Source organism: Trematomus bernacchii, unplaced genomic scaffold (genome assembly GCF_902827165.1).
Source record: "Trematomus bernacchii unplaced genomic scaffold, fTreBer1.1, whole genome shotgun sequence".
Taxonomy (NCBI): Eukaryota; Metazoa; Chordata; class Actinopteri; order Perciformes; family Nototheniidae; genus Trematomus; species Trematomus bernacchii.
Window position 1 is genome coordinate 1,951,384 of NW_022987772.1, and position 25,264 is coordinate 1,976,647.

Sequence of the window (25,264 nt, forward strand, 5' to 3'; positions counted from 1 at the left end):
AGACCGGTTTCATTAAAGAACTCCCATGATGCAAACGAACCAGTCTGGTGACAACGTTAAAAAGAGGAAGAAGATAAACAGACGCATGGATTTAGTTTTCATTTTAATATTTTACTGTAGCAAGGAATGTCTTTACAATGGCTAGTTTCAACCACTAAATACCAACAATAAGACACTTTATACAAACACGTAACAGATGTTGGACAGATCTTATCGCGGCACATTGAACCTGGCTTCAACTTAAAATGCATTTTCTGAGCACAGCCTGCACCCGGGAGATTAATAACACATTCACAAAGCACAGAGAAGTCTGAGACGCCGTATATATTACAGCAAGGGGAAGATTAATTGTGTCTACTGTATGTGAGAAATAATAACCTGATACAAAAGCCAAAAGATTGGATTACAGGGAACTGTGCCGAGTCCAAACAAGTTTTGAAACCTTGGACGCTGATGCATGTTTGAGATTGTGCAGAGAGGAGGAGAAACAACAGAAAGAAATACATGGTAACACTTTATATTAAGGTACACAAATTAACCATCAACTAGTTGTTAATTAACATGCATATTAGCAGTACATTGGCTCTTTATTAGCCATTATAAAACACTTAGTGACCGTATTCTACAAGTAATAAGCCATTAGTTGAGAGTTTTTCCTCAATAACCCTCTAAATAGTGCTTATTTATTGCAAGTAAGGACGTTGATGTACATGAGATTGGGTTTTAATATGCTCAATATGGGCCTAATAAGGCAGTAGTACCACAAGAATAGTAATTCTCCCTTAATAACACCTAACAAATATGATCTATTCAACAAGAACATGTAACAAGACATGAAACTACAAGTGTTAATTGTGTCAAAATAACTTAATATGTTCATTAATAAGCTAGAAGTGTGGCTCTAATATGATAACTAGTTGATGGTGAATACCTTAATCTAAAGTGTTACCAACAAATACATAAATATGAACATTAATGACGCTTTAAAGAATCAAACTTTACATTATTGTGCAAATCCTTCAACAGGAGTCATTTGTTTCATACAAACGAACTCTGCGTGAGGAACGAGCGGGACAGGATTAAGCTGCCCTGGTTTTTATAATACACGAATATATAAAACAGGTTTTCTCTTAGTGTTTACAGCAGAAATGGGCGGAGGAGCATCAGAGCCCGGCAGGAAGTCCTCTCAGAACGGGGAGAGGCTCGGCACTTTGATGTTGATGTCTCCGATGTTGATGTTTCGGGGCATTTCGGGCAGATTCATGTTCTTCACGGCAGAGACGGCGCGAGCGGGGGCCGCCGATAACCCTCCCTGTCGAAAAAAAACACACAAAAAAAATTATTAATAATTATGTTATTAATAATTAAACATTTATTTTCTAGCTGTTTTTGTTTTTATCAAATCAATCATTATTTACTGTAATTATTTTAGTGAAACTGGTTCTCTATGCTTTTATTTTGAAGGTGGTTTTAGGGGATTTGCGTCTACTTTAAAGGGGACCTATCATGCAAAATGCACTTTTGTACGTCTTTTATACATGAGTATGTGTCCCCGGTGTTCCAGGGAACTCACCAAGTGTCAGAAAACACAACCCTCTCTATTTTCCTCCATACCCAAATCTCTAAAAAAGGGGCTGCAACGGATCTGATAAAAACTGATCCAGATTTGAACACTGTCCTGACGTCAGGACGGTGGCGCTACGGCTATTGGGCCAACTCCACCAATCAGGAGGAGACAGCCACGGCCATTGCCGTTCGAAAGCGCTGGAGACGCTGTAGTACATATGCCAGGCCTATAAGTGGCGCTGTAGTCTGCCACAAAAGCAGCGAAGAAGACTCGGTTACCATGGTTACCCTTCTGTTTATTCTCCGCTGTGGCTTTTTTTCTCCCTCCCCGAGGCAAGCGTTTGCTCCCGCTGCTTTAATTCAATGCAATCCCTCCCCGTCGAGGCAAGTACTGTAATTCTCTCCGGTTAGTCCACCAGCAGATGACAAACACCCACCTCTCCGCCTCTTCCAAGGAACGAGGGGACCGTGTGGCAGAGTTTCAGTTTCAGTTACTTTCGCCGGTCAAGATGTCCGTTAAAGTTTAAATCTTCCGGACAAAATTAGAAAAGTGCCGGTCAAAGGTCTTCTTTGTTATTTATTGAGCTTTAAAACAAATGAATAACGACTCTATATAATAAAACACGGAGGACGGAGATCTCTTTTTCTCCCCCTCTTCTGACAGCCCAGCAGCTGATCAGAGCACGTCTCCCCTCTCCTGCAGGGGGGCGTGGTCAGCAGAATCAGACCCGTAGACAGCAAACAGCACATAGAGCGAAATGAGGCATGGCTAAAATGCATGATCTGTTTGGTATTTTGAAAACAGAAACGTATAAATATACCTTATATAGGTATGGCCCTACAATATATCATTTAAATATAGCATGATAGGTTTCCTTTAAAGAGTCCTCTCCTGCTGATGTTCAGGTGTATATCAGTATGTAGTGTCTCTACTTTAAAGAGTCCTCTCCTGCTGATGTTCAGGTGTATATCAGTATGTAGTGTCTCTACTTTAAAGAGTCCTCTCCTGCTGATGTTCAGGTGTATATCAGTGTGTAGTGTCTCTACTTTAAAGAGTCCTCTCCTGCTGATGTTCAGGTGTATATCAGTATGTAGTGTCTCTACTTTAAAGAGTCCTCTCCTGCTGATGTTCAGGTGTATATCAGTATGTAGTGTCTCTACTTTAAAGAGTCCTGTCCTGCTGATGTTCAGGTGTATATCAGTATGTAGTGTCTCTACTTTAAAGAGTCCTCTCCTGCTGATGTTCAGGTGTATATCAGTATGTAGTGTCTCTACTTTAAAGAGTCCTCTCCTGCTGATGTTCAGGTGTATATCAGTGTGTAGTGTCTCTACTTTAAAGAGTCCTCTCCTGCTGATGTTCAGGTGTATATCAGTATGTAGTGTCTCTACTTTAAAGAGTCCTCTCCTGCTGATGTTCAGGTGTATATCAGTGTGTAGTGTCTCTACTTTAAAGAGTCCTCTCCTGCTGATGTTCAGGTGTATATCAGTGTGTAGTGTCTCTACTTTAAAGAGTCCTGTCATTTAGTAATTAAATATTTATTTTCTAGCTGTTTCTGTTTTTATCAAATCAATCATGTTTGTAATTGTTTTAGTGGAAGTGGTTCTCTATGCTTTTATTTTGAAGGGGGTTTTAGGGGATTTGGGCACCTGGTGATTCTTGTATATTGGAGACAGGTGGTTTTTGTATGAGCGCACATGTGTTTTTAATCGGGGAAAACCGAGGAAAAGCCACAGGGGAGTCCATTGTTCTTTATGTATTGTAATATTTAAATAAAAACGAGCACAGAGGATTATCTGGACGTTGAACATCTCGCCTGGGTAAGATTTGCATTATCTTTTAACTGATGTGCAAATGTTTGTTATGTCTGTGGAAGTGTGTGTAACTGAAGACCAGAGGTGGGAAGTAGTGGAGTACAAATACTTTGTTAATGTACTTACATTTTTCTGGTATCAGTACTTTACTCCACTACATATTTTTCTGACAACTTTTTACTTTTATTTCTTACATGTTGAACCCAAATACCTGTACTTTCTACTTCTTACATGTTGAACACAAATACCTGTACTTTCTACTTCTTACATGTTGAACACAAATACCTGTACTTTCTACTTCTTACATGTTGAACTCAAATACCTGTACTTTCTACTTCTTACATGTTGAACCCAAATACCTGAACTTTCTACTTCTTACATTTTGAACTCAAATACCTGTACTTTCTACTTCTTACATGTTGAACACAAATACCTGTACTTTCTACTTCTTACATGTTGAACTCAAATACCTGTACTTTCTACTTCTTACATGTTGAACACAAATACCTGTACTTTCTACTTCTTACATGTTGAACCCAAATACCTGTACTTTCTACTTCTTACATGTTGAACACAAATACCTGTACTTTCTACTTCTTACATGTTGAACCCAAATACCTGTACTTTCTACTTCTTACATGTTGAACACAAATACCTGAACTTTCTACTTCTTACATTTTCCAAACAGACTGGTTCCTTTAGTTTGAATGTGTGTTTGGTGGCGTGATCATTATTATTTAGAGTCATTGCGTGCCTATTGATTTGAACACGATCCGTGTATCCATCATTTCCTGGTCTTCTCTAAAGAAGAGGGACCAATGAAAATGTTGTCATGTTGCCGTTGTTCAGCATGGAAACATTCATTAGCTAACAATGACATTATTGTTATCTGTACTTCTACTTGAGTAAAGGATGTGTGTTCTTTAGCCATCTCTGCTTTTAAGTGATGTGCAAATGTTTTTTATGTCTGTGAAGTGTGTGTCCTCAATGTGTCCAACACACTGACCTCTGACTTCTCCATGCGGTTCTGCAGCTCCACCTGAGCTACGATGTCGTTCATGTTGGTCTCCAGAACCATTCCTCCCATCACCACCTCCTGCAGGATGTAATGCACCTGCACACACACAGGAGAAACAGCAGGTAGTTAATACACCTGTAAACATCACTACAGTCGTAAAAACAGGTCCAGTACACTGCTACTAAAGAAACAATAAACATGATATATAAATGAAATAGTGCAAAGTAGTTTACATATTGCTGCTCCAAATGACAGCGAGATGCAAGTGTTTAAAGAGTCTCTACTTTAAAGGGGACCTATCATGCAAAATGCACTTTTGTGCGTCTTTTATACATGAATATGTGTCCCCGGTGTTCCAGGGAACTCACCAAGTGTCAGAAAACACAACCCTCTCTATTTTCCTCCATACCCAAATCTCTAAAAAAGGGGCTGCAACGGATCTGATAAAAACTGATCCAGATTTGAACACTGTCCTGACGTCAGGACGGTGGCGCTACGGCTATTGGGCCAACTCCACCAATCAGGAGGAGACAGCCACGGCCATTGCCGTTCGAAAGCGCTGGAGACGCTGTAGTACATATGCCAGGCCTGTAGGTGGTGCTGTTCTCACAGAATCTGCCCTTGCAGAGCAGAGCTAACATTTCAAATTGAGCAAAATGAGGCATGGCTAAAATGCATGATCTGTTTGGTATTTTGAAGAAAAAAAAAAGTATAAATATGCCTTATATAGGTATGGTCCTACACTATATTATTCAAATATAGCATGATAGGTCCACTTTAAAGAGTCCTCTCCTGCTGATGTTCAGGTGTATATCAGTATGTAGTGTCTCTACTTCAAAGAGTCCTCTCCTGCTGATGTTCAGGTGTATATCAGTATGTAGTGTCTCTACTTTAAAGAGTCCTCTCCTGCTGATGTTCAGGTGTATATCAGTATGTAGTGTCTCTACTTTAAAGAGTCCTCTCCTGCTGATGTTCAGGTGTATATCAGTATGTAGTGTCTCTACTTTAAAGAGTCCTCTCCTGCTGATGTTCAGGTGTATATCAGTATGTAGTGTCTCTACTTTAAAGAGTCCTCTCCTGCTGATGTTCAGGTGTATATCAGTATGTAGTGTCTCTACTTTTAAAGAGTCCTCTCCTGATGATGTTCAGGTGTATATCAGTATGTAGTGTCTCTACTTTAAAGAGTCCTCTCCTGCTGATGTTCAGGTGTATATCAGTATGTAGTGTCTCTACTTTAAAGAGTCCTCTCCTGCTGATGTTCAGGTGTATATCAGTATGTAGTGTCTCTACTTTAAAGAGTCCTCTCCTGCTGATGTTCAGGTGTATATCAGTATGTAGTGTCTCTACTTTAAAGAGTCCTCTCCTGCTGATGTTCAGGTGTATATCAGTATGTAGTGTCTCTACTTCAAAGAGTCCTCTCCTGCTGATGTTCAGGTGTATATCAGTATGTAGTGTCTCTACTTCAAAGAGTCCTCTCCTGCTGATGTTCAGGTGTATATCAGTATGTAGTGTCTCTACTTTAAAGAGTCCTCTCCTGCTGATGTTCAGGTGTATATCAGTATGTAGTGTCTCTACTTTAAAGAGTCCTCTCCTGCTGATGTTCAGGTGTATATCAGTATGTAGTGTCTCTACTTCAAAGAGTCCTCTCCTGCTGATGTTCAGGTGTATATCAGTATGTAGTGTCTCTACTTTAAAGAGTCCTCTCCTGCTGATGTTCAGGTGTATATCAGTATGTAGTGTCTCTACTTCAAAGAGTCCTCTCCTGCTGATGTTCAGGTGTATATCAGTATGTAGTGTCTCTACTTCAAAGAGTCCTCTCCTGCTGATGTTCAGGTGTATATCAGTATGTAGTGTCTCTACTTTAAAGAGTCCTCTCCTGCTGATGTTCAGGTGTATATCAGTATGTAGTGTCTCTACTTCAAAGAGTCCTCTCCTGCTGATGTTCAGGTGTATATCAGTATGTAGTGTCTCTACTTTAAAGAGTCCTCTCCTGCTGATGTTCACGTATATATCAGTATGTAGTGTCTCTACTTTAAAGAGTCCTCTCCTGCTGATGTTCAGGTGTATATCAGTATGTAGTGTCTCTACTTTAAAGAGTCCTCTCCTGCTGATGTTCAGGTGTATATCAGTATTCAGTGGAGGGAAACCAGGGATTTTAGCCTTTGCAGACCGTTTACATGCACTAAAACTTTTATAACACACTACAGGAGAGGGAAAAGGGCCTCTGTAAAGCTTTTAAAGTTGGATTATTTCCAATCCTGCAACTCTGCTCGTTTGTGTTTCTTTACACAAAATGATACAGAAAACATGAGCGAGGTAACACCTGGAGAGTTCAGTCCTCTCTCTGGAACATAAACAGTTTCAATTTGACTTTCAAATTGAGATTTGGGGGATTCCTTTGGGCAGGATGATGGCAAAACGACTCTGAAGCTTACTGTAGTAGGATAAACTGGAAAAAACTGTGCATGAAAAAGCTTTTAAAATCCCTAACGTATCGTATTCCATAAACCTATATTCCATCAGTTTCTATATCAGACTCCGTAAAAAGGGGATTTAAAGCAGCGTTAAAGTTATTTATGAATCTGCATATATCCACCACAGACAGGTATTATTAAACCAGTTAAACCTTGCACTGGTGTACATATTGTATACATTTAACGATGAGTTGTACAGCGAGGAGAGCTTTTTCTCTCCTCTGGGGAACATTCCTCAGGCCAAACCCCACCGCGCCACATGACATCAATTTCCTGCTGGGAAAATTCAATCAAGATGGCCGTACATGTGTGTGATTAGTCTCCTGCAGCACTTTGCACTTGTTGTAGTTCGAACAACCCAGAGCTTCCTTTTTCAAAAGAAGCAGCCTTCACTCTTTAAAATCCATCATCTGGACTTTTTTACTCAAGATGTGTTTTTCACTAATTTCTTCCAAAAAAAACCCAATTTTTTACAACTACAAGCAGGCGAGAAATCTCAGAGCTGCAGAATCACTTCTCCCTGATTTACTGTTTTATGTCCGGGGGCTACTTTGATAAATAGCATTACTATAAATACTGGACTTACGGCCTAGAAGAAGCTGGATCACTTACAGCTGTTCCTGAAAAGCATCGGGATATTGGGAACACACACACACACACACACACACACACACACACACACACACACACACACACACACACACACACACACACACACACACACACACACACACACACACACACACACACACACACACACACACACACACACACACACACACACACACACACACACACACACACACACACACACACACACACACACACACACACACACACACACACACACACACACACACACACACACACACACACACACACACACACACACACACACACACACACACACACACACACACACACACACACACACACAGTGTCATGTCACTCTACAGCTCAATCCTAACTCCTCTGAGCCTTTTATTGAACATAACAAAACAAACTATGACAAAGTGCCGTTTCAGAGTTGGCACACACAGCTTATAATGGAGTAAACATGAGGTGAGTTGCAACTCTTTTAATGGGAATAACAGACTGGGAGTGCAAAGGCTTGCACTTTCCCACAGATGCAGTAACATTGTGGCAAACCAATTTACTTTAGGTGCATGATCGCAGCTACAGGGTCATTTAGACTAGAGAGTGTCCGATTCTCGTCATCTCTTCACTGGGGTCCCACAGGGCTCTGTCCTCGGTACCCTTCTCTTCCCTCTGTACACAAACTCTCATTCGCTCACATGGCTTCTCCTATCACAGCTAAGCAGACGACACACAGCTGATTCTGTCTTTTCCCAAACCCAGGTGGTCACATGACTTCTTCACCAGCACTAACTATGGTATGATCTTGCTTGAAGTGAATATATCTGCACTTTCCTCGTTGTTCGGAGTTTGATCTTTATGTTTTTCGCTCAGAACCAAACACGCCGAAGCTTCCTATGCACCCCACAAATGGAACAAACTTCCCAGAAAACCTGAAGTCTTCACCAACGCTGAGCTCTTTTAAGTCGAGGCTAAAAACATTACTTTTTTCAGCTGCTTACCCAGAAGTCTTTTAACTTGTTTTAGCACCAACCGTATTTACAATGTTGTTTCTGAACTATTCTGTATCTCTTGTATGCATGGTTTTTATGAACCTGTTATTCCATTGTGTTTATTTATTGCGTTCCTTTCTTTTGTCTTCCTATTATGTTGATGTAAAGCACTTTAAATTGCCTCTGTGTCTGAAAATGTGCTATATAAATAAACGTACCTTCCCTTTTGCACTTATTGTAAGTCCCTTTGGACAAAAGCATCAGATAAATGATGTGTAATGTAAATGCATAAAACTCATTGAAATATAGTAACCATGTAGATATTGACCTCCTGGCCTCAAATAACCTCTCCTTCTGAAATCCCTGCAGCTGCTACTCAGTGAACGTTTTATTATAATACTTTTATTGCTTAGTTTTATTGCCTGCCGTTAAATGCAACAGTTTTTAATGAGCTGCTCTCTTGCAGGTAAAAGGCCCACGTGAGACAACGTTTTACTGAGACTGAAATGTCAGATTACCCTAAGGCTTAAAGATAAGAGGTTTTCACGATACAATATTATTATTATTGTGCAATTTACTACAAGTAATGCAGTTTGTCAGCATATGTATTATCTAGTGAGATTATGTTTCGATCAGTGTTTCCGCCAGACCAGGGCTGAGAGGGCGTCCACCCCGAGAGGGGGGGGGGGGGGGGGGGGTGTGACGTCACATCGTGTCACGTGAATTTTGAATAGAGCCGTCCCTTATAGATACTATCTCTTTACGTATTAGTGATGGGAATTCCGGCTCTTCTTAGTGAGCCAGATCATTTGGCTCGGCTCACTAAGAAGAGCCGGCTCTTTCGGCTCCTAAACGGCTCTTCAGTTTACCACGGAGCCTCAGTTTCGCCGCTGCGAGGCTCAGGCGCTCGCAGTTCACACGCGTGCTCCACTAGCACCCCCCATCAAGGCTCGCCGGCAGTACACTTTCCGTCACAGGAACACGCTTTGCTGGCGGTGAAAAGAATCCCACCAGACTCCTTTGCCCCTCCAACAGAGGGATGTCCTTGTCCTTTTTACTTTTCGTCATTTCAAGCGATAAAAACTCGATCTTCTCTCGAATTATTATTTTTTTTGGACGCCCTCAGCTCGAGTTCAGGGCGTTCCGAGCTGAATAAGAGCGTCAAATGACGACAAGACGCCCCCCTGGCGGAAACGCTGGTTTTGATCATTTATTTCCTGGTGTTTTATATGATGTGAAATGAGAAAATTACTCCCAAAAATATTGAAATGTGTTTGTGCAATATTATTAAAGAAACCGTGTTACGCTTTTCTTGAGTTTTCTCTTTGCTGTAGTGTGCTATATGGGTTTTAGTGCATGTAAATGGTCTGCAGAGGCTAAAATCCCTGAGTTCCCTCCAGAGGAGTTGATGTCTAAGTCAAAGTTACTCCGTGGCACTTACAGAAGCAAAGTGCAGAAAGAAAAACGTAAAGATGCTCAAAGAATTAAACTGGCTGCCCGCTCACCTTGTCCATGTGGAAAATCAGGTCCAGTTCACAGACGTTTTCAAAGCATTTATCCAGCGTTTCCACAAACACCTACAGGGAAGAACATTAGGGACAGTTAAACATCTCATTTCTTAAAATAAAACACCTTTATAGTTGACCTTTAAACGTTATCAGAAAGCAAAATATTTTATATATTAGTACTTGAAGCTTCATCAGCTTCCTCCACCAGGCTGTCAGGAGGCTGAACCCTCCCACCTCTATCTCACCTCTCCACCCTGCCCCACAGGACTGGGACTTTAACACCCCCCCCCCCCCACACACACACACACACACCCACACAAAAGAGTCCAGCACCAGTCACAGTCACTTTTATGCTGCTATGGACAATGTTGCACTCCCATTTGCACTATGTACACCAGGGCTATTCAATTAGTTTGGAATGGGGCCGGTTGATGATCCAAAGCAAGGGCCCGGGAAAAAGATGGCTTGAAATATGAGCAATCATATTAAGAGCTTCAGATAAGGTTAATATACAACAGCAGTGGAGTGCATATATTGTGTTTAATTCAAATCAAACAACATAGCCCCAAGGCCTTTATAGATGCATATGGCAAGTTCAGAACTCAGTACATGTGAAGCTAATTTAACCATCAACATAATTTCATTTGATTTAATTTAGGTGAAATGATCTAATCATTCACGCAGAGATGCAATCAATGACAGGAGTTGTCACTACAGTAGCTAGTAGGTGGGTTCGAAACCCGAGCCCGCCAAAGTTTTCAGGCAATGTCTTCCCCTCTATCTCTCAATGTAACACCCTCTCTGGAATAAAGGCACTCTGGCCCAAAACAAATTCTTTAAAAAATATTATACTCACTTGACTGACTTTGACTGACTTTGACCTGACTTTGACTGACTTTGACTGACTTTGACTGACTTTGACTGACTTTGACTGACTTTGACTTGACTTTGACTGACTTTGACTTGACTTTGACTGACTTTGACTGACTTTGACTGACTTTGACTGACTTTGACTGACTTTGACTGACTGACTGACTTTGACTGACTTTGACTGACTGACTGACTTTGACTGACTTTAACTGACTTTGACTGACTTTGACGCACTTTGACTGACTTTGACGCACTTTGACTTGAAAATGTGACTATATTTAAGGGCGTGACAAATGCTGGATCCCCTCCTGGTATTTGTTAATAAAGACCATTCTTAAAAGTCAAATGAATAAGTAAAAATGGTCACAAACAGGAAGTCAGTGGATGGTGCAGACTTAAATAAAATGGTGGCTGGCTTTGAAAAGATAACCATCATCACTGACAATTTTAAAGGTGACGCCAAGAAGGAGGATCAAATCAAACGGTGCAGGTCATCAAAGATTCTGAATAACCCGTAAATATGACATCTTTACGGGTTATTCATTGAAGGTATTTCTGCTTTTGTATCATGTGTTAGTCAATGTGAAAATGAGCAGTATGTTCAGATAGACATCGAGCATCAGCTTCTAATTTTAGAATTTCAATCTTTAACCACTTAGTCATTCCTCTTTTATGGATCCTGCAGTAATTCTCCTTTATCGACGATGACGCAGAAGGGAGCTGATAAATAGCTGATAAATATCTGATGATGGTGATTAGGAGAAGTGAGCAGCTTGACTCACTCAAAACTCACTTTTTAGGGCACTAATTACGTCTTTATGTGTTATCAGAGGTACAACAAAGTTATTATCTTCTTTATTATTCGCCTTACCCAGGAAGAGAGTAAGTTTCACTTCCTTGATAACCAGCATTATCTACATTTTATACAATCGACAAATACACATTACACTGGTAGTTTATTTCGCCTTTAAGTTTGTTTGATTTTATATTTAGAGAGGTTTCTGTCTGTCTGTCTGTCTGTCTGTCTGTCTGTCTGTCTGTCTGTCTGTCTGTCTGTCTGTCTGTCTGTCTGTCTGTCTGTCTGTGCGTATGTCTGTCTGTCTGTCTGTCTGTCTGTCTGTCTGTCTGCGTGTGTGTGTATGTCTGTCTGTCTGTCTGTCTGTGTGTGTGCGTGTGTGTGTGTCTGTCTGTCTGTCTGTCTGTCTGTGCGTGTGCGTGTGTGTATGTCTGTCTGTCTGTCTGTCTGTCTGTGCGTGTGTGTGTCTGTCTGTCTGTCTGTCTGTCTGTCTGTCTGTCTGTCTGTGCGTGTGCGTGTGTGTGTGTATGTGTCTGTCTGTCTGTCTGTCAGAAGGTGTTGAATGGTTTTTCTTAAAAAACCACACATTAAATGTGTCTATAAAGCATTACATAATGCTGACCTGGATCAGGTCCAGGATGCCGAGCTCACTCTCAGACGAGTCCACGCAGAACACAAAGTAGAGCGTGGCGTAGTGTCGGTAGATCAGCTTGTAGTCGGAGCCGCCAATGAGACTGTAAGAGGACAGAAATTAGACTTTAGACTTAAAGAAAGTATAGGTGTGGATTTGTGCTGCGTCACTCGTGGATTTGATACAGCAGGAATTAAACTCAACTTAAATGTAAAAAGAATATTTAAAATATTAGCTATTTAATTCACAGTGGGGGAAGAAGTCAAGAGACTGTAAGAGGAGAGAAATGGGACTTTACACTCAAAAGTAGTTTAGGTGTATTTAGATGCATGTGGAATCCTGAAAGTAGGAATAAAACTTGGTCAAACAAATAATTGTATGCTTTAAAATTGTTAATGATTTGATTATACCAGTGGTTCCCAAACGGTGTGCCGCGGCACACTGGTGTGCCGTGAGGCAAGTCCGGGTGTGCCGTGGGATTTTGTGACAACCATACGTTATTATTGCAATATACAACTACACAAAAATAATTATTTTTTAATTTACTATATCAGTACTTTGTATGCACTCATTTCATAATACAGAGGCAAACTCTATACCTAAAAAACAATTCTTTAAAAAAAAATCCTCACAGAACCCCATATTTCGCTGTTAACGCAGTTGCAGGTGGGAATTATACGACCGTGACACATCGAAGGCTGAAGGACAACATTAAAACAGAGAAACACGCAAGAGGGGAAATGGAGCGCTTTCTTGTGCGGAGCAAACCACCAACCACCAGTGCAGAGACTGCCGACAACCCACCACCGAAAGAAAAGAAGAAAATAACTGTCAGCAGACAGTATCATGAAAGTTACCTGTCTTATGGCACTGCAGGCGAGCGGCAGATGTTCCCTACAAATAGACGAATCTACTGACATAAGTGGGGCTGCCCAACTTCTGGCAAACGTCAGATATGTTGATGCTGACAAAGAGACGTTTTTCTTTTGCAAAGAAATGGAAAGCCATACTACGGGAGAAGAAATATTCAGGGTAACTAATAACTATTTAAAAGAGAACAGTCTGACCTGGAATAAGTGCGTCAGTCTTTGCACAGATGGTGCGGCAAGCATGACGGGGAGAGTGAAAGGATTTATTGCTAAGGTGAGAGCACAAAACCCACATATCGTGACAAACCACTGCATTTTGCATAGAGAGGCATTAGTTGCCAAAACCATGCCCCCGGAGTTGACTGAGGTGCTGAATCAGGTGCAGATGGTGAATTACATCAAATCAAGGCCCCTGAAATCTCGCCTCTTCTCCCAGCTGTGCGCCGAGATGGGAGCCGACCACCAAAGCCTGATCCTCCACAATTTTTTATTTTGTGACCTGTCTGGTTTAAATGAGTGTGTTGCTGCTTTGATGAAGCCTAATTTGATAAAGTTTCAAATTAATTTCTGAAATATTTCGTTAATAAATATTTCATGAGTAATATAGTTGTCTTTGTCACATTTTATTTGGCATTAGTAAATAATTATGCACATTTACAGATATTTTACATGATATGAGTGATAACACGTGTTATAAGGGCTATTTCGCACAATAGGTGTGCCTTGAGATTTTCTACTTGTCCTTTGGTGTGCCTTGGGCACAACAAGTTTGGGAACCAATGGATTATACAATGGAAGAAGTGAGTCAGAGCTCTACTTCTGTGGGTTTGCCTCCCTCTAGTGGTTAAAGTGAACTATTGTATCCACAGTCAGTTGACATGACACTAGTTACAGGTCTGCCTTTCAGTCTCTGTCTGCATGGACTTTAAACTCGCTAAAAATATAAATATGATCACATGTTCAGCTGTATCCATACAGTCAGTCTATGCATTAGAAAAACTAGAAATGCACTGGTAGAGCACATTGCTCCGCCATGGCCGAATGCCTTATTTTATAATGCTTACAAAGTAAAAAATGAATGTGTGTGTCTGCCCTCTCATTCTGATCTGTTTCAAACTTTACTTTTCCACCAAGTTTCATTCAAATCCAGTGAATATGTTGTCTTTAATCCTGCTTAAAACAAACCCTTGGAAAAAGCAACAAGTTCAGTTGCAGCAGCTTTTCTGATAGAGGCGCATCAACAACAACAACAAACACATGAAATAATCTTTAAAGATGTACTTATAGTATAAATACATGGCTAGTTATTGACTTATGCACATCAGATTTTCCCACAGCAAACAGCAATACTCGCCTTCCTCCCTCCAAGAAGTTGCAGACGTTGTCGTCTCTTTTAGAAACCAGATGGAAAGTCTCTCTGATGATCTGCTGCTGCATGTCCTCCGCCTGCAAGAAAACAACTCGTCAGCTAAAGTAATGTAGTCTGTGTTCGGTAAATACACTTCCTCTACAGACACACAATAAGGTTGGGAGGGATTCTTACTTTTAACACTTTGCTGATATAGTAGGGAAAGTTAAGAAAAGGACATCATGCATTTAAAAAACACAAGGATGATAAGAGGAAGTATTCCGATCTTTAAGTAGAAGTATTAACATGGAAATACTCAAGTGAAGTACAAGTAGGAACAAATTGTACTTAATTACAGTGCTTGAGTAGATGTATTAGTTACTAAACACCACTGGTAAAAAGGGGAAACTAGTTATATTTCCTCTTTTGTAACATGTGTTTTTATTTTACCAGTAGTGTAAAAGCTTAGCTGTTTACTTCCCTACAACATTGAATTGTATCTATATTAAAACACAAAGACATGTCGGCATTAAAGCACAATCTGAGGAGAGCAATAATGAGCCAAATTACAGTAAAGACAGTAAGTAAATAAACACAAATTGACCGTGAAAAATGTAAATCTGTTGACTTTCTGACAAATAAACACTACGAAGGGCCAAGTTACAGCTAACAACATGTATTTGATTTATTTGTAGGTTAATGACACATATTAAAAGACATAACATCACAAATACATGTCAGCATTAATGCACAAAGTGTTGAAAGCAAAAACCAAAGTCACTATAAACCAAATGACAGTATAAAAACAACAACAGAGAAATGCTAATGTTTTGAACAGGAAATACTTACAAAATACTGATAAAACCTGATCAGCCGCGGCTTCCCGTGGTTGTTAAATATCAAAATGGATTTAATCATGTCTGTTCTTTGGTGTTGTCAAATTAAAATATGAAATAACCTTAAAATATAAAGGGATTTGAAGGTTTAAATCACGTTAGCTCGAATGCTAAGTGCTAACCGTCCTCTCAGCTGTCAGAAGGCTTATCGCTACATCCGGTTGCGTCTCTACATTCAGCATCCGACCTCCAACAAACACTTTGGTTCCGAGCAGGTCATTGAGTGCGTTTACGTGATAGTTTACAGGCGCACTACTAATAAATATGTTCTATAAATAACTTACTGCTAATACCCTGCTTATGATCAGGTTTTTAAGTATCCAGGTTATGTGTTGCAGATGTAAACATCATCAGAGTTGGATCGTGTCTGTATAACAACTCACTTCTTCTGGCTTGAAAATAACTCACAGCTCGCTCCACAGTTTCTTCTTCTGTTAACTGGTCTTATAACTTTCTCCACACTGTACATTTTACATTTCATTTAATACGCCATTCCTTGCACACTTAATGTAAATAATATCCTACTTTTAAATTGTGTTAGTTGTAATTAGGCCCTTCATAGTGTTTATGTTACGCTCAACTTGTATATATTTTACTTTTAGTTCTGTTTTATTTTCTATTATGAGATGAAACACCAATACATATTCTTCATCTGTGTTAACCTACTTGGCAATACACCTGTTGTTATGATCTGTATGAGTTTTCCCTGTTTGATTTTGTCATGTTAAGACCTGTCTCTGTGTTCCCTCCTGGTTAATTAGCTGATTGTGTTCACCTGGTGCTCCTTGATGTGTGAAGATTATTTAGAAAGAGAGAGTTTGGGTTTTGGTTAGTTTACCTCGCTCTGTGAATTCTGGATCAATCAACAATAAAGGATTTGTATTTAAAACCCGTCTTCTGCACTTAAGTCAAATCTACTCTGCTCTCCAGCTTTGACATCTGTTTCTGATTTAAATGTTATGTTTGTTTATTTTTCTACTCTTTTTATTTTTCAAAGTATGTGCAATTCCTTGTTTTAACATTATTCTGTCAAGTCAAGTTTGTTTATATAGCACATCAAAAAAAAACCTCAGTTGACCAAAGTGCAGCTGCATTTTGTACTAACTGCCAGGGATTTTGGGCCCCATGAAAAGATAATCACATTGGTTACTTAAACATCTTTTTCTTAATGTTCTAAAATTGTTTGGGCCCCTGTCAGTCATGGGCCCTTAGAATCGTCCTAACTTTTCACCCCCTTACTAACTGTAAAGGGTGAATTGATGACTGGTCCAGACCAACAAATTGGGAGTTACAGTAATCCAAACGTGACGTAACAAAGGCATGTATAACCGTCTAAAAGGTATTTATTGGGAGGTAAACCTTAGCAAGCATTCCCAGCTGAAAGAAGTTCTACTTTCTCATTTCATTTCAATTCAAACCTTTATTTATCCAGGTGTATCCCATTGAGATCATTGCTCTCTTTTTCAAGGGAGACCTGCTGCTTTCTGCTTTTCAAACCAATAGGTAATTCACTTCAGAAACACTTTTTGTTATATTCTATGGAATGCTCTTAACATCCCGATAGCAATGAATACATTAAATGCTTTGACAATAAATACATAAACAAATTTCATCTGTGGAAGCCGTGGCGCTGTAAAAAGCACGACCAATCATCTGAGCCGGGCCGGCTAAAATAACTGGATGGCCTACCTGCCTGTCAGCCTTCCATCTGTGCACAAACTCATCTCGTGCCCTCATTGGTCATGTGCGTGTTCGTGTGTGTTGGAGGAGGGGCTCTGTAAGGAAGTCTGAAGGAAGGGGCAGATTTTTTCCGGTTGTGTATTTTTAAATTCTAGCGCACTCAAGCTGGTTTCTCCATTCGTACCTACCCCACCTTTAAGTCCTTTAGTTCTGCAACAAAAACATTTCAACATTTGGGATCAAGTATATCTTATTTTATCAGATTGTGCTTTCATATGTAGACAGTCAGTGAATACACATACTGTGACAATTCTGAATAAAGTTAATGAGTAACATGAATTACAAACAAATAAATGTGATCCAATCATAATACTTCTTTGTAACTGTGCAATCAAACAGGAAATATTGCAATTTAGACTAAAAACATGGACGCAGTCACAGAAATTTGAGCTCCACCAATGTCATTTTTCCTCTTAAAACATCTCACAATAAATAAAATGCTTTTTGCATGTGAAGCATATACAATTGGATGAATCTCCTGACGATTAAAAGTAATATTCTGGTACCAACTACAAGAGTAATGTGTGTCAAATGTGGGATGCTGTTTCTTTTTATGTTTTTGTTGCTGCTGTTTTTAATTAAATGTCACATTGAGGAATTGCTCTACTTTTTAGAGTATTGGATTTTAGTGATGCTCATATATTTCAGCCTTTTCAAGTCAACATCCCGTGATTTCGTGACACCACCGGTGAGGGTTTACACCAGGGGTGTCCAACTCAATTTCATCGCGGGCCACATTCGCATAAAGGTTGCACTCAAAGGGCCGGTTGTAACTATATAGATATATAATATATATATAAAATAATTTATAATATTACATTATTGCCTCTGAATTGGATTATTATCGGATAGGATAATAACTTAGTAATTAACTACGTCTGAAAGCAGAAGTCCAGGGCAAATAATTGCAAGTCTCTTCAGTGCGCATGTCACAAAACGAGATGCATTGTGGGACATGTAGTTTATGGGCAACCTGCTTCTGTAAAGTGGCATGTAACCGTATAATAAACGTATTATATTCTTTGCAAGCTCTTGCGGGGCCGCATAAAATGAAGTCGCAGGCCGGATTTGGCCCCCGGGCCTTGAGTTTGAGACCCCTGGTTTACACAAACGCTTCTCTTCTTCTGTGTTTCCCGTTTGTCAGCAGAAGTTCTGAGACTCTTTACCGCTGGATTACATCATTTAGCAGTCTTTGTGACTAATGCACCGGCAGCTGAGGCACCACATCATTACTGGACCCTTTGTACCTTTGTCTTCAAACTGCCTTAGAAATCTCAAAGCCGTGGCGACACTCTTCACCTTTGTTCAGATCTGCAACCTTTACAGAATCTGATCAAAGGCCATCTTACATAATGCAAGAGGAAATACCCTCAAAAATCTACAGAATATATAACTGTGCGAAAGACAGAAGCATTGTGATAGACAGTGGGTAAATGTATTTACAGTGTTTTATTAACAGTTACATGTTTCGTATTGTTAAGCATTTTAGTCCATGCCTGCATGCAAGGGATGAATTTTAATAAACAAAGTAAAACCTAAACACGTAATGAATTGGGACCCCCTCCCCCAGCCCCCAAATATATCTCCATATGATATACTGGGAAATTGTTATGATACCATCAAGTTTCATAGATTCTTGTATTTATGTTTTTTTCATAATGGGAAGTTTCTCCCATATAACATCACTATGTAACACTCGCGTTTCTATAGAGCGGTGCAGTGATGAGTCATAAAACCCATTTTACCACTTCCTGTTCCCTCGTCTCAGAGCCAATGGGATTTCTCCATAGGATTTTGGAAAATAGCTGGAAATAAGGTCTGTGGTTGACACAAATTTAAGAGACGGATCACGTTTTGTTCTAGGACATTAAATACATCAGCAGTGACCACACTGGTGATTTCTGAAGAGTTTACGTGTCTGAAAAACGATGGTTGTTAACAAGTGGCTGAATAGGACTACAGAAGTTGTGGAGGGCGTTGTACGTCATTACACCGAACACGTAAACACTCCTCTAAGTTTGTTACACTACATACTGATATACACCTGAACATCAGCAGGAGAGGACTCTTTAAAGTAGAGACACTACATACTGATATACACCTGAACATCAGCAGGAGAGGACTCTTTAAAGTAGAGACACTACATACTGATATACACCTGAACATCAGCAGGAGAGGACTCTTTAAAGTAGAGACACTATACTGATATACACCTGAACATCAGCAGGAGAGGACTCTTTAAAGTAGAGACACTACATACTGATATACACCTGAACATCAACAGGAGAGGACTCTTTAAAGTAGAGACACTACATACTGATATACACCTGAACATCAGCAGGAGAGGACTCTTTAAAGTAGAGACACTACATACTGATATACACCTGAACATCAGCAGGAGAGGACTCTTTAAAGTAGAGACACTACATACTGATATACACCTGAACATCAGCAGGAGAGGACTCTTTAAAGTAGAGACACTACATACTGATATACACCTGAACATCAGCAGGAGAGGACTCTTTAAAGTAGAGACACTACATACTGATATACACCTGAACATCAACAGGAGAGGACTCTTTAAAGTAGAGACACTACGTACTGATATACACCTGAACATCAGCAGGAGAGGACTCTTTAAAGTAGAGACACTACATACTGATATACACCTGAACATCAGCAGGAGAGGACTCTTTAAAGTAGAGACACTACATACTGATATACACCTGAACATCAGCAGGAGAGGACTCTTTAAAGTAGAGACACTACATACTGATATACACCTGAACATCAGCAGGAGAGGACTCTTTAAAGTAGAGACACTATACTGATATACACCTGAACATCAGCAGGAGAGGACTCTTTAAAGTAGAGACACTACATACTGATATACACCTGAACATCAGCAGGAGAGGACTCTTTAAAGTAGAGACACTACATACTGATATACACCTGAACATCAGCAGGAGAGGACTCTTTAAAGTAGAGACACTACATTCTGATATACACCTGAACATCAGCAGACCAGTCCTGTATTTGTACACCTTTCAGGGTCGGGGGTCATCAGTGTACTGCATGATGGAAATTGGGTTTCTTTAGTACCTCGATTGGGAACCACTGTAGATCTAATTCCACAACATCATGCATTACCAGTCAGATTGGTGTCATGCCAAAGGTCTCCATTGTCCGTCCATCAGAGGATTATCGAGACACCACAGGGTCACATGACCTTCAGTATCTCTGTGTGATCAGACGCAACAACAATTTGAAATGTCAGACCACATTTCCCCCGATTTCATATCCATTAATCCAGGGTTTTTCATCATTAGTGTCTCACAATATTAAAAAGCCACCCGGGCAGTTTTCCTGCATATCATCTATTATATTATCCGCCTGTAAATTCCCTTCCTCCTGCATGAGCACGGTGGAAAACAAACAGACGCTCATTAGCATGTGCGACCCGTTGGTGGTAAACAGGCTTATTTCCACATGAGTGCAGCGCGAGAATGGATTCCAGCGGGACGTTTCGAGGTAGGTGGGCCCGCCTTTAATTTGGATTTAACAAATGCAAGTGGACAGGCCGAGCATTCACAGGCACAGCGAGGTCATGTTGGTACAGTGAGCACTTGTTAGAGGGTGACTCACTGTATCAGGAGTCCTGGGTGGCATTTTGGATGTGCTCAGAGGTGAAAGAAGTACTCAGATCTTAAGTAGAGGAAGTACCAGAGTGTAGGAATACTCTGATACAAGTAAACAATGTGCGATTGAAATAACTTATAGAAATATTAGCATCAAAAAGTAATTTAAACAAAAGCATAATTATCAGAGGCGGGAAGTAACTAAGTACATTTACTCAAGTAATGTACTTAAGTACATTTTCGAGGTACTTTACCTGAGTATTTCCATTTTTGTTCTACTATTTAATACTCTTAGTAACTTTACAGATGTGGATGAATGATGTGAAATATAACCAAGTGTTAAATCAGACTTTAGTTCCACCTGGAGTAAATCCACAAGCTACCCTGCAGTATACAAAGTCATTCAAACTAGCTGCACCTTTACCAGCTTTGAGAACACTTTAATGATCAATCATTATAAAACATATCATATATATTATTCTGAAATGGACCAATCTGCACAATGACTACTTTTACTGTCGCTACTTTAACTATATTTTGATGATAATACTTTTCTACTTTTACTTGAGGAACATTTTGAATGCAGGACTTTTACTGTAACAGAGTATTCCTACACTCTGGTACTTCTACTTTTACTCAAGAACAATATCTGAGTACTTCTCCTTTTACTCAAGAACAAGATCTGAGTACTTATACTTTTACTCAAGAACAACATCTGAGTACTTCTACTGTTACTCAAGTACAAGAGTACTTCTCCCACCTCTAGTAAATTGCAATATATCGGTTAGCTGTTGGACTCAAAATACTTTTACTCAAGAACAAGATCTGAGTACTTCTCCCACCTCTGGTAATGATTGATCATGAAAGTGTTCTCAAAGCTGGTAAAGGTGCAGCTAGTTTGAATGACTTTGTATACTGCAGGGTAGCTTGTGAATTTACTCCAGGTGGAACTAAAGTCTGATTTAACACTTGATTATATTGCACATCATTCATCCAGATCTGTAAAGTAACTAAAGGTATTAAATACAAGTAGTGGAGTAAAAGTACACCATTCACCTCTGAACTGTAGTGGAGTAAATGTACTTAGTTACTTCCTCTGAATGTGCTTTCTTCCCCTCTTTCTCTCTCAGTGCTAATTGTTGGATTGTGTGTGAGCGCTGTGTGCCAGAGCTGAGGTAATGTGTGGCGTTCAGATGATGCCTCTGTGCTCTGGGAAGTGATGAAAGCGCCCTAATTACAGGGATAATCAAAACTGTCAGGCTCTGTTTACGGTCTGCTCTCTCAGACTCTGAGCACGGTCTATACTGTACCTGTGAGAGGACAGGCAGTGGAAGTATCTCCGTGTACATTTGTAAATGTAAAGAATTGTGTTTTGTTTTTCTCTGTCTAAGAGCGTTGCCTTTACGTACAGTATCTCTGTTTTTCTTGCCATGTGTGTCTTTGAAAATGTACAATAACATATCAAAGGTGGTGCAAGCAAACTATTAAAGTTAAATCCTCAACTGATGCATAAAGAAAAAAGGAGAAATGCTTTTAGTAAACACTGCATATTTTTCCTCAAGTTTTTGAATGTTTTCTAAATAAAAATAATAATAAATAATTATTCAAAAGCAGCCCAAAGTGCTTTACAGAAAACACAACAACAATATTAAAATAATATTAAAATGAATACAAAACAAGATAAAAGATATAAGTGATAATATGTTGAAATAAAACAATTTAGAAAACAAAAAATTTAAAATAAAAGCAAAACAGAAAAATTAAATACAGTAAAGCATGGATAATGGTACTAGTGAGAATTGAAAGTTAACCCAAATTAAAAGCCATATTAAAAAGATAAGTTATTAATTTGCTTTTAAACATTTCAAGGGAGTTTGCTGTTCTGTTTGGCTGTGGCTCAGTGGATAGAGTGCTGGACTTTGAATCAGGGGGTAGCAAGTTCGAGTCCCACTGCAGTCAGCATGTCGTTGTGTCCCTGGGCAAGACACTACACCCCAAATTGCTCCTGTGGGGATTGTCCACAGTACTGAATGTATGTAAGTCGCTTTGGATAAAAGCGTCTAACAAATGGCATGTAATGTAATGTAATTCTAAGATCCACTAAATGCTGCATGTGTTGTCAAGTTGGAGAAGATGTTTTGGCACATTTGTGTTTCTATATTCAAATCATTTTTGTTAAACTGCAGCACGTTTCTCCTAATTGAAGTGTTCGCCCCTGTCAGCCACCGTAGTTAAATGTTGTGTAAAACATTCTTAAGTCAAACATCCAGAAGAGCATTTTAGTGCAAAAGCATTTTGTTCTGGTTTCCTCTGAAAAGACACCGAAATGCTGCCATCTTATAGCTCCATTATATTGGGGAAAAGGCAGACAACTGTAATCTCTAAAAAAATGGCTTGACTCTCATCAAGTTGTATTACCATTCTGTAATGTTTTTACCCCAAAAGACTCACACATTTTCGTAGACTGCAGCTGGATCAGCTCCCCTGAAGATGGCAGCATTTCGGTGTCTTTTCAGAGGAAACCAGAACAAAATGTTTTTGCACGAGTTGCTGCAGAACCAGCTTCAAAAGACTGCGTGATGATTTCTCTGATTTAATATTACAAGGCAGATGCTGACGTCTAAAAACAATGCATTGTTAGTGCAAAAAACACATCAAATAGCATTACATCACAATGTACAGAAAATTGCGTGTACAAATGTTTGCATGTCTAGAAAACAATAACAGAGACAACACACACTTGCAGGTTAATCCCCAGATGCAATAATGTGCACGCGATGTTGAATATTATGGGATGTTTGTGCATGATTGACAGGCACTAATAGAGGCCCAGCTGCGTGGATTCAGGAGTGTAATTACAGGTGGTGCAGACAGACAGGAGCTTTGTGCAGCTGTGTTTCTGGAGCAAAACAACCCTGATCCCGGATCTTTTTCCCGGGGTTTCCCGCTCACCGGGGCCGTAAACAGAGCCTCTTCGGCGGGGAATGGAGAGCAAGATGTCTCACTCTGTCGGTACTTCTAAAAACTGATACTGGGATTTGGTGCTCAGAATTCATGCAAAGGTCACATTGGAAATTGTGACTGTTTTATAGGATACTGGTACTTATTAGTAGGCCTACTACTAACTTACTAACATTTATGCTATTCCTGATTACATTTTAGTTAATTTATTTGCAATACTGTCTACCGCAAGAATGAACAAGGAACTTTGAAGTAGAGATGTGCGTTGTTGCTCAAAACAGAGACACAAAGAGACACCAAAATGACTAATAAGAGGCCAAAACCAAATACAAAGAGACACAACATGACCACAAAATTACACAACAGTACTACAAATAGGGCAAAACCACCACAGACAAAACAAATAAATACTAAAAGACCAAAACAACTACAAAGAGACTCAAAATCACTAGGAAAATGAGGAACAACATCAATAAAGGAAAAATTAAAATGCAAAAATAACAATACGATTACAAAGGGACGCAAAAGGTACTACATAGAAACACAAAATGACTAAAAAGAGACAAAACAATGACTTCCAAAAGGGGCAATTCAAGTACAATGAGTTTTTAAATGACTACAAAAAGACTTCAAAGGCACAAAACCAGTACAAAAGGGGAACCACAGACAAAAAACACCCACAAACAGACCAAAAGGAAAACATTAACACTCAAAATGACCACAGAAATGGGGGAAAATAACAATAGACGTAAGATAACGTTCAAAAAGAGCAAAACAATTCAAATCAGACACAAAGTTACTACAAACTAAGAGAAACAAAATGACTACAAAGAGACACAGAGTAACGACAAAGACACTCAAAATGACTACAAAAAGAGGCAATACAAGTACAATGTGATTCAAATTGACTACAAAAAGACTCAAGTGATACACAGGGTAAGGAACTACAATAGTTTGACTTTTGAATAGCTGAGAAAAGGTGGTGGTACCTGCGGCCCATTGTCTTCCAGAATCAGGATCAGGATCAGGATCAGAATTGAGTTTATTGCCACGTAAGTTTGCACATACAAGGAATTTGCTGTGGTGTATGGTGGTGCAATCATAAACAACATAAGGAAATAAGTTGTAAGAGGTCAAAAATATAACGATTATAAAAAGAAGATATTTAAAGAAACTATTTAACATTAAAAAAGAGTAAAGACTTTTAGTATTTACACCAAAGAGGAAGTAGAAAACCAAAAAACGTAGTAAAATGAATACACAGTATGACGATATATTCCCTACTGCTCTGTCTCGTATTTTAAAATGGAGAGCTGTGCAGAGATGTGTACAGAAACGTGCAACATGTAGTTAGTATAGATAACAGTTTATAATACACAAACAGAGATTAACCTGACCTTGTTGTGAGTGCGATTGTCTGAGCAGTCACTATGGTAACAGCTCAAACTGCAGTCGGAGTGACACCCACCTTTTTTCTCTTCTGGAGGCGGATCACTGGATTCTGGCGGAGTGATACGTCTCTAGAATCAGAGAGGATCTGTGCACAGG

General features: G+C 39.5%; 1 protein-coding gene across 1 annotated transcript; it reads right to left on the reverse strand.

Moving 5' to 3' along the window:
* Positions 1-84: 84 nt before the first annotated feature.
* Positions 85-15,532, reverse strand: ap3s2 (adaptor related protein complex 3 subunit sigma 2). The gene is made up of 6 exons (XM_034148876.1): positions 15,331-15,532; positions 14,488-14,579; positions 12,256-12,367; positions 9,965-10,036; positions 4,385-4,492; positions 85-1,312 (listed from the first exon to the last, which is right to left on the reverse strand). The coding sequence occupies exons 1-6, from the start codon at positions 15,397-15,399 to the stop codon at positions 1,187-1,189; spliced, it is 579 nt and encodes a 192-aa protein (XP_034004767.1). The 5' UTR covers positions 15,400-15,532; the 3' UTR covers positions 85-1,186.
* Between the last annotated feature and the right edge of the window lie 9,732 nt (positions 15,533-25,264).